The sequence below is a fragment of the Echeneis naucrates genome, chromosome 12 (assembly GCF_900963305.1).
Source record: "Echeneis naucrates chromosome 12, fEcheNa1.1, whole genome shotgun sequence".
In the NCBI taxonomy this organism is placed as follows: domain Eukaryota; kingdom Metazoa; phylum Chordata; class Actinopteri; order Carangiformes; family Echeneidae; genus Echeneis; species Echeneis naucrates.
In genome coordinates this window covers 13,127,427-13,154,172 of record NC_042522.1, presented here as the reverse complement: position 1 = coordinate 13,154,172, position 26,746 = coordinate 13,127,427, and the positions used below count along the sequence as shown (strand labels likewise).

Sequence of the window (26,746 nt, the reverse complement as noted above, 5' to 3'; positions counted from 1 at the left end):
TGACAGAGACTTAAGGCCCAAAAACACAGATGACAAAGTAGTATTCGACTGATTAGTACCAGAGGCAACAAACAAATTTTACAGTATTTCCATTCATCCAAGTCATTTCAGGAGGTATTAGCTCACGTAAATGTTCTCTAGAATCCATAAAAAAATAAATAACTTGACTTCATTAGTATGCAAGTGTTGACTTAGTGAATGTACTGGCAGAATTTGTTTTGTCCTGAAAGAAATAAACCCTCAGCAATCTTTTTTTTTTTTTCTTTCTCGTTTGTTGCAAATGGCACCAACTGCATTTGGGGTGGAACGTTTCACAAAAGTCACGGTTCAGTACATACCTCGGCATTGAGGTCACAGGTTGGTATGTTTTAGTTTCATTTAGGAAAAGGTGGTGGTGCCTACTCGGGTGCACTCATTCCTGAGAAAATCCCGTTGATTTCACAAAGAAAATAATTTACTGTGAATAATTAACTATAGGAGTGTCATGAAAATAGTCATTATTAGTAGTGAAATTCAGAAACTATGCCCTATGATAAAGCTTATTGCCTTGAAAAAAAAAATTCAAATTTGTAGCTCACATAAGGAAGACAATGTTTATATTAGAATGATAAATGAGGAAAGAATAATAAATAAAATAATAAAACTTTCCTGTGGAAAACTTTTCGAAATAAGCTTTGAGAGCGCACACACACACACACACACACACACACACAATGGGCAACCACACAAGGATTAATGCAATTATAAATTAAATCCTTGCCAAAGAGCTTACCAAACTGATGATCAATAACTTTACTGCTGTTTATCTGAGAGGTGGACTGATGCATCTTAATGGCAACAGTTTTGAGTGTTTTTTCACAGGGTTGACTGATGTGGCATTTCTGAACTGGAAACTATTATCCAGTCAGACAAAATGGCCTCCCTTTGTTATTGTTGTATATTTATGGACTTCAGAAGCTGTATTGCACCATCAAATATTCAGGGATAATCTAAGATTTAAGTTTCTTAATTCCTTGTTGGTGCAATCGAGTTATGAAATAGAAACGCTAAATGAAACTGGTGAAAAAACTGTCCACAGACAGAATCTGATATAATGTTGCCCTCTTTGTAACAAATCTTTGTATAGAAAAATCAATCAAAAGCTTTATTTTATTTAAGTTAATTAAATAATTTTAGCTTTCTATGCAAGTTTGGCAGTTTGACTTCCATGTCTAATAGCTTCAGAATGTTCAAACATTTTCTTTAACTTTAGAAAGAAAATTAACATCAGTTGACTTTTCTCTACAATTTGTCGCATAAACAAGAGGAAAGGCATCATATCGGAATTAATGTTTAATCAGCTGTTTTTTTTCCAACCCCTTCTGGTCGAAAAATGCATTCAGTGCAGTGCAGTGCATGCAAATGATATGCAGCTACATTTTGAGACCACTGAAGCAACCATCAAATTAACTTTAATGATTAACTCAGAAATCTACCATGGCTGAATATGCTTAAACATATAATTTTCACTGGTATATAAGAGTAAACCATAAACCTACTACACTTAATAGTCAGAGGTACGACGGCAGTGAACACTCACCGCTTGATTTTTTTTGCCATACACCAATGAAAATGATAATTCTAAACCCTGCAAGTATTTACCGTAAATGCTACAGTATTTTCGGCTATATCACTCTTTCACAGCTATGCGATTCTGATTTGCTTATTTTCAGAGGTCTATGACAGTAGTTTCAAGCAGTGAAAGTTGATTTTACCTGAACATGTTGCCATCCAGTGGGAATAACAGCATTGTAGCCTAGTAGCAGTTAAGTTGTTAGGCTGGAGCAATTCAAATCACTGGCCAAGAGAAGACCGAAACTCATCCTGTTCACTTGTGCATCCCAAACCGAGGGCAGCGTACCAAACAGGACAATCTTTTGAGAGTTAACATTCCACCCCTACTCTTCATCCACAGCACTTTACATCAGTCCTTTCTATATATAAAATATGTAATAAGCCATTTTATGAGTGTTTGCAACTTATACAATGTGAGTTTTCCTGTAAATATCTGTTTCAAGAAGTATTTAATGTCCATACACGTTGAAGTTTACAGTTGGTCTAAACCTACAGTATATAAATAATAGTCTTGAGTCATTCGTTGGAGGTGAACGTTTGGTTGATTGGTTTTCTCTTCTAGCCCATATTAGAGCGAAGGAAAATGAGTTTGTTCATTTCCTCAGCAGTTACCTGCTGCCTCCTTTTCATAGCCAGGCTCTGCTCACACACAGTCACACACTCACCGCGTATGCCCACTGCAGGCACAGCGAGGAGCCACAGTGCCAGGCGGGAAAGCTTGGGGAACTTCTCACCCACTGCTGAGCTCCAATACTGGAAGAGATCAGGTGTGCCTTGGAGAAGAGGCTCAGCCAGGTATTGAAAAATCTCTTGTCTCACTTGGCTCTGACTGTCATCATTACCAGACGCGGCACATGATGAGGATGAACCCCTTGAGGTTGCGCCATTGCTTCCCCCTCCATCTATGCGGCTTATTTTTGGGGTTGGTGGACCATCAGTGTCTCGTTCTTCACCACCTGAACCACCGCTACTTGTCATACCTCCATCCCTGGTTTCGGCAGCCATTTCACATGCACGGGAGATTATGTCCTCATGCTGGTAGGCTGGCACTGAACGCAGCTTCAGACGTGGGTCCAGGACCATGGCTACCTGGTGAGCTCGTTCAACCTGGAGACAAAGAAACAACTTGGTCACTCTCAGGCTTTCCTAAAGCTCATATGCAACTAGCATGTGAAAAAGATCTTTTTTTGTAAGGCTGGGTACTTTTTGGTGATGACCATGATCTGCCATTTCTAAATAATCACTTTTCAGAACTTTGTTTTTTTTTTCCCCCAAAGAAATATGGTTTGTAGCATAATTTGCTTAGCTAAAGAGACATTAAAAAATACAACTTGTACAGAATGGGAGCAATACCAGTTCAGTACCTTGAAATTTTCTTTGAGTGCTTCGAGGAAGTAGTGGCAGAGTTTGCTAGCTGTGCCAGTTCCAGCCTCCCCTGCTTTGGATGTGAAGAATTTCTCCAAGCGTAGGTAGACAGGCAGCACCTGCTGTAAGGTTGGTCTCCTCTGGCTGCTCAGCTCCAGAGCTGCCAGACGCAGAGGTGCCAACAGACAAGCCAGTGTGCCTAGCAGGTGCTTGTTGAGACCTTGGAGCAGTGGAGCCGTGGCCTTACTACGCCCATAGGCCTCACATATCTGTTCAAAGTGGGCATGGACCTGCAGAAGAGCTTCAGCCATGCGATCCCAGCAAGGAGGAGTGGGGCAATGTGCGGGGCTGCCCTGTGTGGGGCTGCCCTGTGTACCTTCGTCGGTTGTGCTTGTGGATGTGTTGGAGCACGGATCCTCACGGAGTACCAGTGTAGTGGAGGAAGCAATATCTCTGCATGTTGAGAGAAGCTCGGCCAGCTCATGAAGACCTCGAGCCTGGAGACTGCGCTTCCCAAGAACAGCCTGGACAACCGCACCGAGGGAACAACCTGCACATCGCAGGCATATCCTCCCTCGGCTACAGCCCCCAAGTGGTGATCCTGCAAATCCCACTGACCACACCCTGGGCTCTGAGACGTACACAGTGCGAATGTCAGACATCACAAACTCAGAGAGCACGTTCTGCACCCAGTGGTGAATCTGCTCAGGCCCTTCCCTCAGCTCAGCCTCCCTCACACCGAGCACGTAGCGCTTCAGTCTAGAACCCTCCACCTGGTAAGCTGTGAGAACATAACAAGCATCTGGTCCAGATGTCTGGGAGTGGCAGGTGACAGCGATGCCAAGTGAAGCATTGGATCCTAGCGCACACGTGACCTTTACTTTGACTTGGTTGTACATGCGGGGCAGCTGGCGCAGTGCCAAGGCACTCATGTTGCCAAGAGCATCACGGGTGGAGTAGGCACCATGACGAGCACCAGTATCCACCAGGGTCTGTGCCAACTTCAGGAAGTCCTTGCTGTTAAGCACATTTAGCATGCTCAGATCTGAGCACATTACCCGTAACAGGCGCTCAGCCACCTGCTGTCGCTCCTTCTCAGGTAGTCCGTTATTTTCTGCCAGCAAAAACAGCAGATGGAAGGATAACAAGGCAGAGCAAAACGTAAGACAAATAATTAGGTGTTAATGTTTTTTAATTCGATAGTCATAGAAAACACATGAAAATACACAATCATAGAGAATAATAAAGATTTTATTAAATGGGAACAAATGCTTTACAGACTAGAATCACTTGAAACGTTGGCAATTTTAAATTAGAACCTTTAATTTCACATGTTTGAATTATTTTCCTTAAAGCTATTATGTAAAGATTAAATTGTATGGAAAAAGAGGGGTGTGGCATGCAGAAAGAAGGAATGAAATCTGGGCAGTTACATGCCATGGCTCTCAACCACCAAATGATCATAAAACACAGATTTCTAACCACAAATTGTTCAAAGAGTCAAGGGTGCAACAAACTTTACATGACCATATTACACATACTAGCTAACAAACTGAAATAAATTGACAGGAGTACTTACGGCTGAGTATGTGGTTTCTCTGGGAGATACTTTGAGGCTGGATTTGTAGTTTAACTGAGGAATGGGCCTGAGCCTGAGAACCTCTCCACAGCTGTTCCTGAGGACCCGAGGCAGAGGAGGTTTTGGGAGTGTCCCCTTTGGTGCGGTTCTCATTGTCAGCTGAGAAGATAAAGAGATGGCAAGTCAAGTAGATGTGATAATATTGTGAAAAATTAAATGAGAAAGTGTTGGTTACATGTTTTTACAGTGGAGAAAAATGTAAATAATAAAATCATGAAACTATATCAAAGAAAAATATACGACAGCCAGCAAAATAAAAGAAGAAAATACATTACTTGGCCTCCCTGACTTAGTGAGTCATTAACAAGTCGGGGATGAGCAAGTTTACAAAATGGATAATTCATTATGAAATTAAGAAGGGCAACAAAGGTTGCTTGGTATGGTCTTAAATGAAATCAGTTTTACAGCGAGGCAAAAACATAGGGGGACACCAAACAGGAAAAGATTCTTCAGAAATTATCACGTCAAGTAAAATAAGAACTTTTTCGTTTGTGAAGCTGGGATAATAGTATTTTAAGACTATTCAGATAACTGCAAGGGAGGACAGGGAACATGATTCATACAAGTGTAAACAAACCTCCTTTTGGAAATTTATAACTAAAAATACCTAACATTTTTGTTTTTGTACCGTTGGTGAGACCAAATTATTTGTCATGATTCGCAGATGTGGTCGCATAACACTGGACATGATCTTCGTTTCTAACACTTTATATTTTTGATTGATTGAGTAATGAATAAAAATCAGTAGATAGTGTAGATGGTGACATATACGATGCACTACAGCTTTTCTAAAAAAAAGCACAAGCCAAATGTAGGAGCCTCAGATCCAGATCTGCAACAACCCTCATTACAAAAAACCATTTCTTGGAACTATACAAATGTTGTGTTGTGTATAACAATTGAACGCTTAAACCTTCATAAACACAAAGCCTGTGTATTATCACATGCATCGCAGCCACTGACGGTGTGTTCACATTCTGTATTCGTTTCCTTGTCGAGCTTAACATGCATTTGTAGTCGTGGACTCACCAGCGTGGGACTGCATGTGCTCCAGCAGGTTGTTGTAGAACTGGAACTGGATGCCACAGGCACCACAAGTGTAGGGTTCTAAAAAATCACAAGGCCCAGAAGAGCATTGACTCTTTGTCGGAGGCAAAAATTAGAATACTGTGCATCTGTCCACCTACTAGCACCTACGATCCCTAAACTTTACTGGAAGTAAGTTCGACCGACATGAGCGTGTTATTGTGATTTTTCCAGTCCCAAGACATCAATCTGCAACAGCACTCCTAAAAATTGTTTTGTAGTTTTTGGTTTTATTTTTAAGCCAATTTTGCAGTAATGTCACAAATTCAAATATCGCCACCAGATGCCTCAGTTTCCTATCTGTTCCTACTGAGTCCTCTGTAATAAATGTAAAAAAGCTTACATCTTTATATTGAGACACTTTTAAATTCAGTCCACCAACAGAAAACCTTAACAGCATGAGTCAGCAAAGGCTTTGCTGTCAGTCATTACAGGACACAGCTATATCTGAATACAATGTAGATGTACAATAAGATTAATGCTAATCATCCTATGCAGACATTCCCTGATAATTAAGCTAAATATAGGAAATCTGTATAATCACAGTGGACTTACAGCGAAACTCTGTGTACCAAGCAATGACAGACTAACACAAATTGAAGCACACCAGAAAATAAAAATGATGAAATGGGAAGGAGTGCAGCATGCATATATTTTGTTCTGAACAGGAGGTAGGGTGGGACTTACTCTGCGTTGTAGAGAAGGAGCCGGCCACCAGAGGGCTTGGAGTTCCTGTGGACAAGGCAATAGGGAGGGAGTAAAGACCCCATACACAATGAATCAGTCTTTATTACTCCTTTGCTTTGTTCATAGAAATATTGTTTCATTTAAGATTTACAGTTAATTTTTTATATTTGTATCTATGCAAACATGATTAACAATCGTATAGTACAATATATATATTTGAAGCAGGCTATTAAAAGTCTGCTTTTAAAATTTAATCAATGACTGTTGGTGATGTTTACTGGATGAAATGTAATAAATTGTCTATCACAGTACATATTAATTGATTTCAACACTAAGAAATCAAATAATGAAGTGGATAGTTATACTGGGGCAAATAAGTAATCATATGCACTGAGTAAAGACAGTTATGACAAAACTAGAGCCACACCCATAAAGAACTCAACTGCTCGCCTCTACTTGAGCCACTCAGGCCACAAAATATGCTGTCCATGTGCAACGGCTCTGCTTGTTGCAGGAAGCTGATAAAGAAATTGTTTTTTTGCAGCACCAGTAACTATACTATTTGAGTTAGCAGGTGATGTGTGGTGGTTGTCAGAACTAAAGGTGATGAAATATATTCTTCAAGACTTCTGTTCTCATGGCCTGAATTTGAAGTAGAATAATGACAAATAGCTCTTGAACTTGTTTTATTTAATAACAACTGATGCAAGGTAGGTCAAACAAGCTTCTTTATATCCTCAACTCCCCCTCCATTCAACTTTCTGCAGGTGTTTGTTACCAGTACACATTTCCATGTGTACTGGTATTTACACATACCTGCTTTGTAATAGAACTCATAGTATGAAAATACAGTACACTATTTGGGCAGAAATTCTACATTTCAAAACAGAAAGGAATCCACATGCAGTTAGTGAGTCGGTGCTCACCGCTTGAATTCTGTGAGCTGTTTGTGTCAACCAGACTAGACTGAATAGCACTCTCCAATTTCCGCCTGAATGGATTGTCTGTTGGTAAAAACACAAGAGAAACAATGAGGGTCATGGCCATGCTACATTATGTGGATAATACTTTCAATTCATGCTTTTAACTACACAACAGTTAAGACAGAGCCAAGGCAATGACATGCAATTTACACTTAATTTCAGTTTAGCATGCAAATCAATCATGCTAACGGCCTTGACAATGGCTCCAAATGTTCGTATTACATTTAAATATGGGTTTAATTTCTCTTCTTCATTCCATCTTTTTTGACCCACTTCTCAGATGCGAGTGTGTGCCGTGCTTTAAATAGTGCTTTATGGTAGAGTGCTTTTTAGCAGAAAGATTGGGGTGTTCATGTACCACAAAATATAGAACCAGTTTGGAGAAATATCAATAATTTGTGACAGCTGGGGAAAAGATTTTGGTGAAGCAATGGAAAAGAGTTATATAAAATTGACTTCATTATTGACAGTAAACATATATAATCTTGTAACATATTATATGGAGGCTTATAGTGGGTTACATTCAAAGTAAATGTAATGCCAGAGTAGGTATAATTTTAAATAAATATTTTTTTAATTCAAAATGTGAATGCAATAATTTAATAACCATTTTCATTTTCAGACACCATATGGATGAACTATGGAAATAAAATGAAATTGATTAAGCAGTTTGATGCTTAATTTTTCCAAGTCTTTAAAAGCTTACATTGAATACTATAATAATATAATAATATTACTATAATAATAATTTCAATACATTGAAAAATATTCAGATTTGATAAACGAACGATTCATTGCATTTTCATTTACATTCAACCTTGTTACTAAATGTTGCTTTCATTTTGTCCTTAAAATAGCAATTTAAAAATGAAAACAAAAAATGTACTTATTATTATTAGCATGCTCTACAATGGACATTATCCAAATATCTGTGTCACCAGGACAGTGGCTAATGAGTGTTCTTGTCATTTTTAAAATTATTAGAAAACAGAATTTGTATATTGAACTCAAAAGAGTGCTGTGACCTGGAAATGTAAATAGATGCTTGTATATATTGTAATTTAATAGTGTCCACTGTAAAGCACGGTTGCACACTTTGAATTTCCTTCTCAAATAGCTTTTCCATTTTAGTTTTAATATTTCCATATATCATACAAAGATGAAAACTCAATTAATGTATCTTCATTCTAATTTTCACTCAATTAAACACATACATATGCTGGAAAAAATATTTGAATGCAGTCTTCTATGAGCTTCCATACATTGTTTTATGTTACTTCTCACAATCAAGTATTTCATATTTTTTTGTGTGAATATAAAAAAAAAAGAAGAGAGAATAGTATTAAAAAGGCATACATAGAGAAGTGTTTCACTTCAGAAAAAAATCTTTTGCAAATCTTGAGGAAACTAAAATATACAACTAACTTATGACTATTAGTTTCCACAAGGAAAAAAAAAAAAAAAAAAAGACAGTGGTGAGGGCAGAGTGACCCAGACCTTTCCATTCAAGCTTGTCATCCTTTCTCTACTGGCTCAGTGAAACACACTTCAGTCATAGTGTTGCATCCCAATGCTCATTTCCGAGCCGCCATTGCAAGAGGAATGTTTACCATTATTGCGACAGCCTCTGCCCTCATATCATGGCTAAATGACTGTACTGGTGTGGTTTTGCAGGTGATTTATAAGTTTCAAAAACTTTATTCAATGCTTCAGGCAGTATGTGTTTGATTGCCAAGTTGTTCTATTTTATGAACATCAATATCTACTTAATTTTGACCTGATTCAAACAATATTACAATTTGTCACGTTGACACCCAGAGCCAATTACAAAGCATTCAAGTTCTAAATCAATGGTAAATACAACATATTAGCTGTTGCATGTTGGATTTAGCACTGAGATGAAAATGAAAAGACTTGAAATAAAAATTCTCTGTTCAATTGGTTACCATAACAAAGTTAGTGACCAGGTGTAAATCGTTCTTTCATTATAAATCAAGAAAATTATACTTACTTTTTATCTTACCAGGTTGGCCAAATTTACTCATGTCCATGCTACCACATTCCTGTACCGGTGATGCCTTAATATCAAAGGAGCCTACATCGAGAGATATCTCGAGTTAGTTGCAGTTTAATGGTCCAAATCAAACCAGTGGCTTCAAATCTGATACTACTGAAGTAGAGTAACATTGTAAAGATTTAATACCAAAATTGAAAAATTGACATGGCATATACTAAGGAGGCTGCATAGAGTGTATACAAAGAAACAGAAGTGACTATGAAAGAAATTCTGAGTTCTAAGTCAAAAAATTTCAAGTCCTTTACGTAGAATCCTCAAGCAGTAACATAACAAGCTCACCCATTGGAGTGTGAAGCGCAACATGCTCCTGGTATGGGTTGAAGTACTTGTACTGCTTCCCGCAGAACTCACAAACATAACTCCCAGTTTCTAGAGAAAAGAAAAAAAAAACCAAACATTTGTTTTCATTACAATCAATGTTGGTGACAAAACCAGTGCCATATCAATTAAGATCCAATTTGTTGGATTAGTTGTTCAATTAAAAAACAATTATTTTGTTAATTATGCCTTATGTTGTTAGAAGTTAGCAGAAAACAAGAGACGGTGTGGGGAGAAGGGAGCTGGTGATTCGGAACCTATTTATTCCCGGTTGAAAATATCCATTTTAAAGTTTAAATTTAACAATATCTTAATTTTAGAGGTGATAAAAACACAGCGGTCTCCTTGCATAGTACTATCATAGAGGTTCACAATATCTCCCCAATGAATCGGAGTCATCAGTGTAGTGACAAGTTCCCACCTGGGAACACTGCCAATTGTGTTTGAAGGGACACCCGCTGCCATCGCTTGAACCCACGGTATCTATGGAGGTGGGCAAGTGATTCTTCACCTGCGAAGGAGGACTTTTGGACTCATGCTCTAGAGTTAACTCATACGCTGAGTGTTGTTCTTCATAGAACATGGATTTCTTCTTGACTTAAGTTCTTTCATTATGTACTGTGCGCCCAATACAATGCTCTTGACACAGGTGGGTTCTGATCTATCTATGTGTAATTGGAATTCGTTGAAAGTCATGAAATTCAGATTTCTATTTTTTTATTCCGAATAGCCAGCAATGTATAACAGTAAACAAATGTTGGCAAATTACTTTAAAACTATGAATTACTGTTAGACATGATCTTAATTCAGTCCACTTCTTCTGCAGGGTTGAACAACATAAATTCAAAACAGGAAGTCAAAAAGTCCTTCGGAGCTAGAATATATTTGGTGAAATGTGTGCCCTTACTTTGTTAAGGTGTATTAGTCTTCATCTAAGTTTGCAATCACCAGTTGGAGATATATTTAAACAGGAAATTAAATCAACAGGCTTACTTGGTCCAATTTTCTGATAGGGTTCAACTGGTTCTTCCTCTTTAAGGCCATCCACAGGTAACACTACCTGTTCATAAGGATCTGAGAGAGATGTGGGAGACAAGAGGTTGATTTCTCACTGAATCCTTTGAATTATCATAAAACATAAACTGAGCTCTTTCGATTTCCTTGTTGTTCCAAGACAAACATTTTTATCTAGTGAATTTGTCAAAGTTTTAGTTACTGAGCACTTTTTTTTCCTTACTTTGTCTTTCCAGGGATAATTCAGGGACAATCCACATGATTTGACTTAAATTAAATCATGTTGATTGAAGCGTAAACAAAAAAGAAAATTAGCATGTTTCAAAATTCATCCTATAAATACCCGTTGCTTTTTGTGTGCCTAGTTAATCCAAAATGAAGCTAAACTATTATTTTAAAGCATGTTCCTTTCAAGAAAACTACACATAATATTATTTAAAAAAAGGTGAGCAGCCAAAGCATGCTTTATTTCCTTTAATACTGACCTCCATTCTAATGGATGGCAGGTGTACATGAACAGCTGGGTGTGTCGCCCATTTTAACAAAATAAAAGCCTCCTTTTTTCCCCCCAGGAGAGAAACTGGTGCTGCCGCTGTGAAGCTGTGGCTACCCTAACTATCATATCCTATACTACCCGTTAGAAGTTAAGTGTGGACTTCAAAGAGAGTGCTGCTGCATGCAGCAGAGAATTAATTAAATAAAGGCATACTCTCTAATATAAGTCTTTCTAATAAAGGGCTGGTACCCTTCTGCAGTTGAGGAAAGAAAAGCCGCAGGCCACTATTAGAGGAAATACGGTATATAAGAATTCATGTCTCTTTTCTGCTTACAATGGAGAATGACAAGGACATCCCCATGTATCTGCTCTATGGGTTTACATGGAAAGACTCTCCGTAGTTAATACAGTCAGTAACTAGACTGAGACAGACTATAACTTCTCACATGTGTATTTAGTATAATTTTAGGCAAAATGACTAGTTTTTCAGCTCTACTCCCATTTTACCATGCCACTCAGCTTTTCCAACAACATGGAGATTGAAATGGAAAGTTCACTTATGAGTGGCTTCCAAGTTTCAGTGTTGGGAGTTTCAAAGAGGAACTGAGTTGTCATAAAAATTGTTCAAGAGCTGCTAGTTACCATCGACTGCATGCAGGTCACGGTGCTCCTGGAAGCAGCTGTAGTATTTATACTTCTTTCCGCAGATGTCACAGGAGTAACGGAAGCTACCTGCAGATACACAGTGAAAAGTGGGGGGTTTATATACAATAATGCTATTGGAAAGAAGTTGTATGGGCATTCCATGCCAGCTCAACAATTCAGAACTCATCCCAGTTCATGTCTTGGACTGCCCCCCATACATTTTTCTTTCTTTTAAATGGTTGGGATCTTGGAATTTCAGAGCAAATCTTCTTATATTTCACTGCATTGGGTTAAAATTTACACTGAATATTAAAAAAACATTAGGGATCACTTGCCTCAGGCCTTTACGTAAAAATTTATTTTATGCAAGCAATCATAGTCATTAAAGATATTTTCCTTGAAAGAATTTTTAAACTAACCAAAAATGAAAATCTCCATTGAAAAAATCTCCACTGTTGTCATTTTTCATGCAACACATTTTGATTCTGCTTTGTAGTAATCAAGTTCTGTCATTTGTATGTAAGTTATTTGGTCCTGCATAATAAACAGACTGCAGAGAGCTCACACAGAGTTGTGATAACTAAGTATTTCCAAGGAAAAAATGTCATTAAAGATGTTAAGTTACTATGACATATTATTGTGACATTTGGGGGTTTCATTCCATAATTCCATATTCCTACTATTTTGACTTCAAGGTTTTAAAGCTGTTTGTGGATGAACAATTTGATTGCCTCATCCTACTAAATAAATGATCAAACTTTGTTTTGCTGCACACTTAACATTACATAGAGCAAGAGCATCTACAAAGGTTATGTCACAATGCTTGAACTTGCAGTTGAATTGTGTCCACTATAACAAACTGAACCTGCACACACTGTAATTTCATGTCCAGAGAAGCAGCAGAATTAACATTCCTCCAATTGCATTTCATACTTCATTTGCAGAAAAGTATTTTTAGTGTGCATACAGTAAGCAGGGTTAGAGAGAGAATTGTGATTTTAGTCCTTCTACATTGGAAAAATAGATTGTAAACAAATACATTTAAAATAAACGGGTTAAGATTTAATTGCACTGGGACAGACAGAGAGGGGGCCTAAATGAGATTAGATAAACAAGACAAAATAGGCAAATGAATCCCAGAGGGGAAAAGTGAAAGATAGTCATGATTAGATTATTTTGTTTTGTAATATCTACATACAAACAAAGCTTTACTAAAATATGTGTGTGCAAAACAAACTAGAATGGCATTCTTGGCACTCAAAAGTGCTCCTAAAAGTGCACCTCTGACAAAGTCAAATCTTGCTGCTCCAAACTGTGATCCCTGAAAGATCCCTACACCATTAATATGTCAGATGTTTTACATTAAACAAAAGCTGTACGTGCTCCCCCCCCAAAAAATGCATCGTCACACAATTTCCTCTTTAACCAGATTAGCACCCAAATTTTTTTTCTTCACCAAGTTTCATGCAAATCTGTTTGATACACTCTGTATGGGCCTGCCTTCAATCAAACACAGCCCCTCCCCATAAAAAAAAAAAAAAACATTCCTATGCAATTTTGCTAAATGCTGGAGTAAGAGATCTATTGACTTATAATTGTTTATATATTAAGTCAAAAGCCTTGTGTTTAAATGGCTTTAAAAGAATAGTTTTTCTTTGCATTTTTATTATGAATATCTGAGCACTGCCAGCAAACAATTACAACTTGAAAACTGAATTGAAATGTTTGTCACCCAAGTCATGCTAACATAATTTGTTCAATGAGCATTAATATTGATTCCTGTTTGCATGTTTAAACATTTATTAACTTTCACAGCCAGCTCTACCAAATAAAGAGCTAAAGGGGTGCAGATGAATTTTCTGCTCTTGTTGTCTTGCAGTGTAATGCATTGTGCATCCAGGTGGCTATTGATTATTAAAAACACATGAAGTGCACACCACTGAAATTCTGTCTGAAAGCAATTTGTTGCAGTAACAGTACAGAGTAACTGCAAGACAAAATCCATTTCTAACCTCCTCTCTCCAGTCCAGTGACACAGGAGGCTAGCCCTCTTTCCATAATAATGTGTCTGACTGATGTTGCCTCAGCTGAGGTCCCTTCACCTCAAACAGCCATGAGACAAATGTTTTATCATTTAGGAGCAGGACAACAGCTTTCAAGTGTTCTGTCAATTCAATCACTCACATTCTCGGCTGAGGTATTTGATACATGTACTTAAATACTGTGCAAAAAAAAAAAAAATAAAATAAAATGTATTCTATTATACTCTGGAATGATCATCTTACCTCACCCTAACCCTAACACTTTAAGTAGTAAGATAATATTTGTCAAAATGTATTTTAAAAATTTTTAAAAAAGAGCAAAGGGCTGTCCAATAGATGAGATATAAGGAGGCAGAGAAAAGCTGACACACAGCTGATTTAAAATACCATTTTCTTCACATTACAGCAAAGAGGTTTGTACAATTTATGCTTAACTGGCAACAAGGACATCGAGATTAAAAAAAAAAAAAAAAGTGATTGTTAGGGGAGGGTTAGGCTAACTGTAATTGCATTTACAACACCTCAAGCCTTCAATCACAGGCATATTCCATAATTTCCCAACCAATTAACACAATTAAAACTATCTTCTACAAATTAGTGACTCCCTCGCAGTGTAATTAAAGTTCACACAACATTATTCCTCCAAGCATAGGTAAGGACACATTCAACCTACATTGAGTGTACTTCTCCCTATATACCGATTTTTTTTGTGCATTGGCCATTATGCAAACACGACGAACTGAAAATTCAATCTCATGGCATTTCCATTTAAAGCATTCAAACCATAATACATTTCACATTCAAATGTGAAAGCACAGTTTGCATTTCCAGGTTGTACAGGTGGCACACAATCCACCAATTCAGCAAAAGTGAAAATGCAACATCCATTTCCTATTTGATTTTGCATCATGACTCTATTGTGCTTTTAAATTGACTTTTCTTTTTGACAATGGTGAAAATGGATGAAAAGGAAACTTTTCAAGTGCAACTTATTTAGATTAATGTCAACTGTTTTGGGCTTTGGAATTAAGTCTAACTTTTAGAACAATTGCCCAGACGAGGGACTGAGAAAAATGAACATTTTACTCTAATTGTAGTAGTAATTAAATTAAAAGTCAAATTGATTTCCATTGTACAAGATCTATTTTACCACAGATTTTTCTGTGATCCTTCATCATCCCTTCAGCCACATTCTCTGTTTTACATTACACGTAGAGCACAGCCAGCAAATCATACTAGATTGATTTACAATGTGAATACAAATTCTCCTGCTACCTGGCAATCACAACGGCAAAAGATAAAATGATCGCGATTGTAATAACTATGTCATAGAATAACTATTGTAAACATCTGTTGAGTGCCTTGGCATCAGATATTTCATAAAGAAAGAATTCCTTGTCTTAGCTGTACATAAAACTTGTCCAGAAGCGCATGCATTTTTTCCCCCCCTTTTTAAATTGTTTTTGGCCTGAACATTCACCAAAGTTTTCTCGTCACACTCCCAAAATACTCTCTTCAAACTCCAAATACTCCTCCACAGCACAACTGCCAATGCAGGATATTTCCCAAACTATAGGCAACTGGAAAATCTAGACTTATTTAGCTGGCCTGGTTTATTTTGCTCATTTCGGTTTTAAAATGCAGGCCTGAGATGCTGTAGGAACCAGTCGTTTTGGACTGGCCTGGTCTCATGCAATTCAGGGTTCCATATCTTTGCTCTGCTGTCAAAAAAGCCTGAGCTTTGAACTGCTTTTTGCCTGTTTTTTTATTATTAAACTAATGCATGTTCTCATGTTCTTCTGGAGACTATTCAACTGCCCATAGCGAGTTATAATGGAAAATATACTCAAACTAGCATTTCAGTCATTACCAATCATTAAGTATAAATACTAAGAATTGCAATATAGCAATACCATCCAAGACTCTTTTTCTTTAGCCAAGCAGCCTATCTGGTCTATCTATTAACATGGTCACAGACCTTTAGGCTACACTGTGTTTGGTTTGTATTCCTGATTAGCTTAAAAAAAAAAAAAAAAAAAGGCCAAGCATTGCTTTGTTTGCATAGAGATGATTGCGCTTTCTGTTCTCTCTGCCTTGTTGATACTCTTGCCTTTAGGCGATATGCACATTCACATGATGATTGTTGACAGTGTGTGTAGGAAGTTTTATAAATAACTCAAGTACTACTCTGAGGTAAGCGTATTTTTAGTCCTGATCAAACTTTCTCAGTGATCCCTAGAAGGGATTTCAACATGGCTGATAAATACAAGCTTTTGCAGTTGATATGCAACAACCTTAAAGGAGCAACATCACCACACCTGCAAACCCCCATTTATTTTTATACGTAGTTTCAGATTTACCTCTAAGGAACCAGTTTGTTACTGTTTTGGCTGTAAGGACACAGACTTAAAACGTCCAAATCTTAAGCCTTTTGCTTATTGTTACTGCAGCTGGATGTTTGACCTTCACTGAGAAGAATGCTGCATGTGCACACATAAGTTTGTTTTTCACATTCATCAGTTGGGGGGAAAATGTTCCCTACGCTCACCTCAAGCCTCAGTTTAAAGTGTACGTGACAGCAGAATTATGTCAATTGTGAAATGTATTATAGAGAGAGACAAAGTAGAATTTTGTCTGGTCATTGAACATTTTATATAACAGCCATATTACACACAAGTTACACAAAGCAGAGTATTTTCATGTCTTAAAAGATCTTTACCTAAAGAAAAATATCCCATGACCCAAGGCTAGACTTTGACACTAATCTCAAGCTTTGTTTTAGATTAAAGTCCAGAAATGATTCATCTTAATTCAATTCAAGTTGTTTTATAGTTTGGCAAATGTAGCTACATCAGATAAATACCAATGTTGTAAAGAGCCTTCGACACTTTATTCTGAAATTCATTTATTTATTTTTATTCAACGAATGACCCATGTAGTTGCTGCTGTAAATATAGAAAGATGTGAACACGATAGAATTTTCAAGCACATTTTATGGTTTAAATAGTGAAAGAAGGATTTCCTTTCCTAAAAAATGACCAAAAGATTCATTCATGTGCAAACTAGTTGAGCTACTAGCAGGGTATCATCATTATGCATATTTCACTAAATAAATGGTATCCCACACCACTACACATAGATAGCCAGTGGCAGATGCCTCAACTAAGTAGAGATATCAACTGTAATTATCACTTTGAGCACAAACAAAGCAGAAAGTGAAAGTCTGCTCACTAATTCATCTGCACGGGCTTTGTTGACAAAAGCATCAGCCTGATATCTGCAGACAGCTGTTTGCTAGTTTTAGCTACCTGACAGGAATAGACTGAATAAAGTAGATTTCATACACGGTTCAGTTGACTACATTGGCCTCCCATCTCATAGCTAGAGATGATATCTTTTCAACAAACACAAACTCAGCTCTGATGAAAGCACACTCTTTATTTCATCATTCACTCATACAATCTTGAGGTGGTTTTACCAAATATCCATTTTGAGTCAGTCCTGTAAAGTGATGCACAGTTACAGTTTACAGCGTATTGTGAATCAAAGCAGCACTTATAGCCAGCTATCACCTACATTATTTTTTAATTAAAAATAACCTAGAGTGCGCGTTCTAATTAATCAATTTTCACAGGGCGAGATTGTGGAGCCTGAACTGAACCACAGCAAGCAGTCACTGGCTACACATAACACTTAATGAAGATAATACAAAAATACTATTATTTATTTAATTATTATTAGCAAATAAAAATTGTTATTTATCATAAAATCTATGTTTTACAGCATCAGAACATTGTGTTGACACATGACATTACTGTGTCAGAAATGCTGAGGTTGAGGTTGCCCTCAAACTCAATACAGGTGTTACCTGTGTTCAATAGAAAAGGAAATAGGCAGGCAGTTGGAAAGCAAAACCCTTTAAGTCTGCTTCATCTATTAAGTTGTGTTGCACTAAAAACCTTAATGATATTTGGCAAAACAGCATAATGTCTGTTAAATGACCCAAACTGGAAATCAGCAGCTTGTGCTGGCACATTGACAAACTTGAGTGTGTGTGCAAAAGTGTACTCACTGTTGGGTGGCTGGGGTAGACTGTCCCCAACCATGGACTCTGATTCTACAATAAAAGAGAAAAAAAAAAGTTAAGCCTCATAGAAATATTCCTAGAATTTAACAGTGTGTTCATATCAGCTTAGAGTCTCCACCTTGTTGCTAAAATTGCTATCTCTGAGATCGAAATAATTCCGAAGCCAAATAAACAAATACATTTAATACAATTCCTGGCCAAAACAGGACATGAATGACTCATGCTGGGGAAGTGAATAATTTTAGGTGCATACTGTCAGGAAGAAAAACAACAGCAGTTACATATTATTTAGCTTTTCATTTGGACCAAATACACAGAAAAATTACAGTATCTTACCTCTGTGTGCCCTTACGTGAGTCTGAAAGCAGTTATAATACTTGTACTTCTTCCCGCATACCCCACATACATAGGAACCTGGATAAGAAATGAAAACAGTGTCATAAAAACAAAGTGACAGTATTAGCAGGAGTATACACATGTAGCGCATATAATTTAGTAGTGTATAATAGTATGTAATTCCCTGTTATTGCTGAGTAAAACTAATACATTTCAAACAATCTGTTTGTGTTGTTTTAAGTATATGTCACATTGCCCACTTTGTTTTCTGAATTTCAATCAATCTTTCAGTTCAACATTAACTGAGATTTCACTAATATCTTTTCTCTGCTTGTATTGCCTTAAAAGGAAAGAATAACTACAAATCAGATTAATATATTTTAGGCAGCACAGCAGCAAAGTGGTTAGCGCTGTTGCCCCACAATAAGAACACAGGTGTGGTTTCCGGGCCTGAGGCCTCTCCTTGTTTGCATGGGTCTTCTCCGAGTACTTCAGTTTCTTCCCACAAAGACATGCATGTTCAAGTTAATTAGTGACTCTAAATTGTCCATAGGTCTGAGTGTGAGGTGGCCTGTCCAGGGTGTACCTTGCCCAATGTTGGGGATTGGCTCCACCCCCCCACCCCCCACAATCCAGAAATGGATAAGCGGTACAAGACGAATTAATTAATTAATGGGAAAGTCCTGAGCAAAGATAAGTATCAGGGATAATCAAGGAATTTTTATCTGGTCATTATCAGCTACATAAAGCCTGCTTCCACTTCCAAATCATAGTTGATTGTGCTTTAAATATGACTTGTAAAATGCAGAACTGTGATCTATTAAGACTATGAAATGACTGTTCTCAGGAAAAAATGTAGATGAACATCCATATTTAGTTTCTAATTTATTAGGTACATTTGGTGAGAACTAATGCAGTCTATGTTGCAAGATTTACTTAAAGAGAAATGTTAATCAACTTCAGTCACTTTGGAAGTTATAATTTCAATTACTTTTGAATTGTCCTGTATTATAACAAAGACTGTCTAATATTACAGAAGATTGCTATAGAGGGCTTAACTAGCTTTAGCTAGTAGTACCTATAATATGGCATGTGACTGAAAGTTAGCCTCATACTTTAATAGACGTACACATATAAAGTGTATATGTCTATTTGTGCAAATTATTTAATCAAGGAATTTGTTTGTTATAACAGTTTAAACTATGATCATGTGAGAGCTTCCAGTTTGTGAATGTGAGGAAAGCAAAATCAAAATTGAGAGTGAGACAGAGAGAGAAAAAAAGTCAGACTACCTCTTTAAAAAGGACTAGCTCATTTAAGAACTCAAAAAAGGAGCCATTTCCTATAATCCTGATGGTATAGTCTACAACGATGCACTTTGGGTTTCAGTGGCCCAGGCTTTTAGATACTGGTCTTTACGCAGCCATCTCAATGTTGGAGCTGGAAGGAATTTTGTTTGTGCTCATGGGATTGGAAAATTTGGTTTAAAAATTTCAAGTGCAACAACATGATCTCAATAGGTATGATTAGAGGCCAATTCTTGTGCAGACAGTTATTCTAATAAAAACTGTTAACTGTTAACAGCATTGCTTGTTTTTTTTTTTTGTTTGTTTCTTTTCCCAATGGAACTCTGAAAATGCTGCACAGCCTGTTTCAGCAGTCAGGAAGCATTACCAGCCGTGCCTGCAATCAGCAAATGCATGTATATTCACACACCTATGCACGAGTCTGTGCTCTTCGTTGGAGGAGGAGTACCAAGGGCAAACATACCCTCGGTCTGAGCTCTACGGGATCCACCTCCGCTCGTTCCCCCATCATTTCCTCCAATGACAACACAGATCTCAGCAGGGTTGGTATCCCCAACTTTCCCGTTGCTCGTCTCTGAGGTCTCAGGCTCTTTCTTAATTGTGACAGGTGGTGGGCTTGCGTTCTTGTTCGTTGTGGCTAGAATTGGTGAGGGGCCATCTGTGGCTGAACTCCCACTGTCTGCCTGTTCCTTCCCAGGGTTGGGTGCATCTTGTGCACTCATGACTCAACCTCCTCTGAGCCTGTGCTTCTGTATGTAGGAAAGAAACAACAAAGAGAGAGTCAAAGTTTACTTTTTGGTCATGTAACAGTGGACACTGATTTGGTCATGACTTGTAGCCCAAGGTGCAGTGTAGTATGCAAACATATTATCAGGTCTCAGGTCAGGTCAAACAAATACTCTCCTGAGAGGTTCTATCTATGTCAGCTTCGATTTTTGTCTGGCAACCACCTGTTTTTCTAAATACAGGAAAGTGAGATGTTACAGTGTTACAGTGTTATTTTGGAAAGAGACAAATTTTTGTGCCGTAAGCCATTGAAGAGTGGCTTAACTGTTCATGAGTGACCTTTAAGGGCATAAATTCCCCAGCTTTGTGGCACCCAAATGCTCTAATTTCAGAAATATCTAAATTATACAACTTGCCACTTCAGCACAAGTCTATAAAAGGCCTCGTCAAGAGAATGTGCTCAAAATGCAACCAAGCAAAACAGAGTTATGCCAGGATGACTGATATTATGGAAGGGGGGAAAATTGGCCCTCTATTAATAGCACACCAATACAGCAACAACAAGCATTTTCATTGCACTGTTACACCTTTCTTTGGATATAACACACGGCCAACAAGCCTAGGCAAATAGGCCAATGAAGTGAAAAATTAAACAAAACATTTCTGGTTTTCAGTTTATATAGCACATAGCTCTGAAAAATAAAAAAAACACTAACAGCCAATAATACATTATGTGCACAACTTGACAGGCCTTGTGCAAGGTTGGGCAAGTTGTGTTTTGTCGTTTTCCTGGTACCTTATGCAATCTCAGAACGAGCTGTAACAGTTTTTCCAATTTTAAAGTTTTGTTTTTTGTTTGGATTTTTAACAACTGGATTTTCACTGTGCAATAAAAGTCTGTGGCAAATATTTGAGTTTTGAGTTAATGTAGCATTTTTTCATGAACCAAGGTTTTCAGCAAGAGGAAATTTTATCTGCTGGTAGCCCCACCAAAAGAGGCCAGTGGATGACCAAGCCAGGAGTGATCCGCTGGGGCCAAATCATCATGCCAAAGCATCTATTTAATGGCAACAACTGACATTTAAGTTTGAGGAATTCCATTTAGGTCCATTATGGTTCCATTTTCAATTTAATTAGAGATCTTCCTTTTCAGTTTTTAACTGCTATTTTCAATGAGTCCAAAGATTGGCCAACATGCTGTTTTTATATTCAAAGGTTATCTATGAGACCATTAAACATTTCAACGCAGTTGAAAACAATAAATAGTGTTGCTGAAAAGAGCAAATGCAGCTGAACTACAGCATTTTAGTAGAGAAATGAACAAGACAGCTGCTCAATGATTTTCTAATTTGAAAGCCAGGTTCTCTCCACTTTACTCTGATGTATGTGGTCAGAAATTGAAATTGAAGAACTTTAAACTCTATATCTAAGTCTTTCTACATTTATATAAGCCTATTTAAATACTATTTAAAAGTATCAGTTTTGTATTTCCAATGAGCTGAAGTACACAGCCAACAGAAACTAGAATTACCACCTTGTGGTAGTATGCCTCCGCCAACCAGACAAGTTGCAGGAAATATGGTCACAATCTCCCCTTCTGTTCCTGAGTTACAGTGTTGAAGAATGACCAGAAGTGCTTCTGTGGGAAGTTATGTCACAGTGATTATTACTTTTCACTGTTTGGATATTGTGAATTCTTGAGTCATGACCAAAAATATGTTTTGTGAGGTCAAACTTTTGATAATCAAACTTTAATCAGTCCATCCTTGGGTCCAAGTGGACTTTTGTGCCAGCTATAATTAAATTTCCTTTTCTTGTTACTCAGACACTGCATTCACAAGCCTGGGACGAAGTGATAGAAACCGCAAATACATAATGCCTCCAGCCCTGGCTACTTCTGACACAAAGGTATAAATATATAACAATCAAAAATTACATCATCAAATAATCCACCAAATATTCATATTTCAAGACAGGCTTTAGTTTGGGTGTCCATTACACAAGTTACTGCACCAAAACAACTGGGACAGTATTCATGGCAGTATTTTTATATTTTTTTTAATCTAAAGTTGGTGTTGTCACACTTATTTTGCAATGAATTTAGCTGTCACACAACAAAGAAGAGTCCTTTGCTACGGCAACAAAAACTTACTTTGTTCTGAATTCACAAATATATCTTTTAGATCGGCAAAGTTAAAACAGCCTTTTAAGGTCTACCGAAGTGCCACATTTTACAGCAAATGTAACAGTTAGTGCTACATTTTCTAGCTTTAGAACTGAACAGTCATGTTGAACAAATGAATTAGTGAAATTGTTGGCATCCAACAACGCTTCTTATTTTGGTGCTAAGAACATTTTGATGTTTAAGATCAGTTATGCGGTTACAGCAAAAACGTTTTTCTAAGTGCTTTGTGTCTGGGCTATTTGGTGGTCACGTTGCACAAGTTTGTCCATCTGTGTTAATAAATAAAATTCAGGGCTGTATTACAGAACAGTAAAATTGCTTAAAATTTGCTCCTTATAAGGCAGAGCAGCGTGACCAGTGATATACAGTTTCTGCTCTAACACTGAACACTGAGCCCCCATTCCACACTATGAAAACAGAAGGGAAATCCACAAAAAATAAATTGCACCTGTAAAAGAAAGGCATTCAATTTAAAAAATTTCTGACTCATGGAGAAACAGATGATGTAATTACAGTACGGCAGCAAATTTGTTAAACAAAATAAATACAACTGCTCCAGGATAGCAGTACTCGGATTCAGGCTTGAGCTCGTTTCTCTGTGCAGGCAACTCACTATAGACAGGAAATTTAAAATTGACCTCATTTTTCCTTTTTACCAGACCTACAGCTATCTTTACTGACAGGCTTAATGACTGCATCGAGACTGTTTTTAATAAGTCATTTTTAATGTAACTTGCTCTGGTAGTTTATAGTCTTCCTCCTCTTGGAAATGCTGTGCAAAATGTGCGTTTCTGTGTAAATTTAACAGTGAGCCACGAAAAATACAGCAAATGCTAACCTTCTCTGTCTCAGTGCTTTTTTCAAAACATAGTTTAAGGGAGGTGATTTCAAAGTCAACACCACTGGTATTTGGCGGTGTTCTGGCAGAATTTACAGTGGCATGAAAATTTTCTACAGTGACATGTCTAATCCCTCACACAGAAAAAGTAATGTGTCATCATTGTTCTGTTACGTATGATAGAGTAAAGGCTGTCTCTAAGCTAAAATTTGAGTCAAAACAAATGAGGACAGCACAAATGTAATGATTCACCTTTGATGCATTTACAATTTGTTGATAAATTATTTTACAGCACTGATCGTGCTGCTATTGGATTGAAAGCTTTTCTCCAAAGCTGCTCAATAAAGGTCATAAAGGAGGTTTTTATTTTTTTAATTTTTTAAACACCCATATAATTCCATTAGTTGACACTTTACCAACAGGTAAATTATTTATTTTCTTAAACTTTTAAGTTGTGACATAAGAATGGCCCTATCATGTATAAAGGATACTTCCCCACTTTACTTTTTCCACTAAGTAATAGATAGCCATAATCTATATGACAAAAAGTTATAAGAGAAAAGTAAAAAAAAAAAAAAAAAAAAACTAAAATAGCAGAATTAATATTTTGTCCATTTTCCACTCCCATTAACATTCTAATGACTACTCAAATTAATCTGTTGATTCTTAGAAAGGGCCTGACTCCTAGATTGCAAATCACTGAGCATAACTACTTCACTGTATCTCTACTATGTAGGAAAGAGGTGCACCTCATTCAGCTATAAGAGTAAAACACTGTTGCATTCATATTAATATCGTATTAATCTCAACACATAGTTATGGACCAGCCACAGAGGGCTCACTAAGGACTAGCAGCCTGTTGTGTTGCTGACTACAGTCCCACATGGAGACACTCCCACAGTGGTCACAAGGGCCATCTTAAGCCTGCAAATGGCTAAAGAGGGCCATAAGCTCCCTTTGATAGATGTGAAGGAGATAGAGCAGTGAAATCAATGATGGAGTGACAATTCTTTGCATGTGCTGTTTTATGTGTTTGGATGTCCGCTGGCATTGATTGGCCCAATTGATCAGAATATGCTTACTGTGGGGTGAAAACAAATGTATCTCACTGCGCCTGTAACAGAAATAGAGCGACTTTCGCCAACTGTAATTAAATTAAATAATGGCAAGGACACACATGCACGTCCTGAATCAGACCAAGCCTTTGTCATCCATGTAATATTTCCTGTCCAACATTTAGAATGCATACCCCAACTACATGAAATGCCTGTTGAGGCCTGTTTTTCTTCTAATTAAAGGCAAAATGCAAAATTAGCCATCTGGCCTTCTGTTCTGTTCATAGTCCGAGGCTTCTGATATTCTGTAACCTACAGCACTATGGCAGAGTGAAAATCTGAACCAGATGCACATTTTCTTTATGTTCCTTAAAAATAAAGCATAACCTAAACCAGCTAAAACAAAGGGCCAATCGAAGCGATAAACACTGCAAAAACACCAGGAAATGCAGTTAAATTAAATTATCAAATGTTATTTGCATATCAAGGATCTATAGATAGTATCAGAACAGGCATTAAAGTCAGCAAGCGTAGGTGGCATTGAGATTTATGTCAATGCATTAAACTAGTTTTCTTTTGGTGCTATGACCCAGCTGTGTTTTATGATGTCAATGTATGCATAATAACCATAATATATTGTATCCTTGTACTAAATTTATCTAGGGTTACAGAATAAGGAGGTTAGACATACAAGGAAAACATCTCTTGGACATACCTCTGTTCAGAATTCAGTCCTTAGTTGAGGTACTTAAAATAATTGGCCTATATTTGGGGAGTACTGTATCTGCCTTTGCACAATATTGAAGTAAATCAATCACTGTGCTCGGTTAAAGTAAAAAGGCAAAAATCTTGTGCTTCTAACTTAGGGGGATTTTCTTACTTTGAATTGTATCTTACTTTGCCAAAAGTCACTGTGCTCTGCATGTTAAGTAGACTGGAATAGAGATTCCAAATATAAAATACAAATTTGTTTAAGGCTCATGAAAATGTTTCCACTCTGGAGGGATTAAAAATAGGAATCAGCTAAAATGGGGGATGGAGGGGGTCACTTCAATCACTGCTTTCACTGCATGTTTGTATTATCCAGGGCAGAGTAAGGGACTGGGAGCAAGGGTTGACCGAAAACCTGTTTCACACTAAATGTTTTGCCTGCTCGTCCCTGTTTCTTTAATCAAATGCACATTTTCCTGTCCTCTGTAATAAATGTCTTCCAAGATGGTGTATGACCAATGATTTCAAAAAGCAATAATGCAGAGAAATGGATAACCCCCCCCCAACACACACACAGGATGCTCTGGAAAAAGAAACTGTCGTCTAGTAAAATTCCATCAGCATACACTCAAAAACCACCATAAAAACCTTTTCAATCTATATGTTAATGCCACGAATTAAAATTTAATAACATGAGATATTGAAAAGCAGACGAATTATACAAAAATAAATCCTGAAAGATCAGGCCCCTAAAATTAGAAATTCAGGGCGGCATCCGGTCTGCTGCTAAACCCTTGTAGGCTGGCAGATTAAATTTTTGATGAAAATCAAAATTACACTGCACATTGACGCAGGCGCAGCAAACCTGGCACTATTGTGATTTATGGATTCATTAAACCCGCGGGAGTTTCACCCCTCCCCTTTTCACTCAAAGAAATGAGATTTGCTTTTGCTGAAAATTTGTATTTTCAGAAAAGCTATTCAGGCTCTGCTCTACCTTCAGAAAATGGTCAAGGAAAAAAGAAGCTTCTGTGTACATAACCACTGCACGTAAACAGGCCTAATTTTCATTGCTGCAGCAATTGAACGTCCTTATGCATTATTCATGAAACCAATAAGGTTCATTTTTACAAAGGAGAGCAGGAAAAATATGTGCAGAATGCACAGAATTTTTTTTATATGCAGCAGACCCAACCCCTGAAAACCTTTCCCTTGAGTTTAATTTAAGTGAAGCCATTTTCTGACATTTTCAACATGCCATTTAGAAAATAACAGATCACCAAATCTTCACTGTGTTTAAGACCATGTATGTTTCTTCAGACACATATTAGCACAAATCACAAGTCTGTAATTACACATTTACAAAAGAGAATGACATCAAAGGTGTTTAACAGCCCTCACCCTTTAAATGGAAAACAAAACCTCCTCACAAAAGTTGATGACAATTAGGACAGCAAATATATTTCAACCACTGCAACCTACCGATTGCGATATGATCCCTCACCGTCTTGTGTTTATCAGAGCCTAGAGGAATG

The 26,746-nt window shown here is 37.3% G+C and overlaps 1 protein-coding gene across 2 annotated transcripts; it reads right to left on the bottom strand.

The window, feature by feature from the left end:
* Window positions 1-204: 204 nt before the first annotated feature.
* On the bottom strand, window positions 205-26,746 carry znf618 (zinc finger protein 618). 2 transcript variants are annotated; one of them, XM_029516280.1, is made up of 15 exons: window positions 26,694-26,746; window positions 20,160-20,445; window positions 18,390-18,467; window positions 18,039-18,083; window positions 11,922-12,011; window positions 10,763-10,843; window positions 9,731-9,820; window positions 9,386-9,469; window positions 7,318-7,395; window positions 6,392-6,436; window positions 5,648-5,725; window positions 4,559-4,717; window positions 3,408-4,093; window positions 2,979-3,347; window positions 205-2,721 (listed from the first exon to the last, which is right to left on the bottom strand). In XM_029516280.1, exons 2-15 carry the CDS (start codon window positions 20,416-20,418, stop codon window positions 2,173-2,175), a joined length of 2,691 nt encoding a protein of 896 aa, XP_029372140.1. In that variant the 5' UTR covers window positions 20,419-20,445; window positions 26,694-26,746; the 3' UTR covers window positions 205-2,172. The 2 variants fall into 2 exon arrangements, with proteins under 2 accessions (XP_029372140.1, XP_029372139.1); XM_029516279.1 differs by having other exon boundaries at window positions 2,979-4,093; window positions 20,106-20,445.

What these genes read in the sequence shown, in the direction of transcription:
- znf618 (XM_029516279.1), bottom strand. Translation starts at nt 20,418, where the DNA reads ATGAGTGCACAAGATGCACCCAACCCTGGGAAGGAACAGGCAGACAGT. An exon ending in TCACGTAAGGGCACACAGAG is followed by an intron (nt 18,084 to 18,389) that starts GTAAGATACTGT and finishes CTTTTATTGTAG; the next exon opens with AATCAGAGTCCATGGTTGGG. An exon ending in TGACCTGCATGCAGTCGATG is followed by an intron (nt 10,844 to 11,921) that starts GTAACTAGCAGC and finishes CATCTCTCTCAG; the next exon opens with ATCCTTATGAACAGGTAGTG.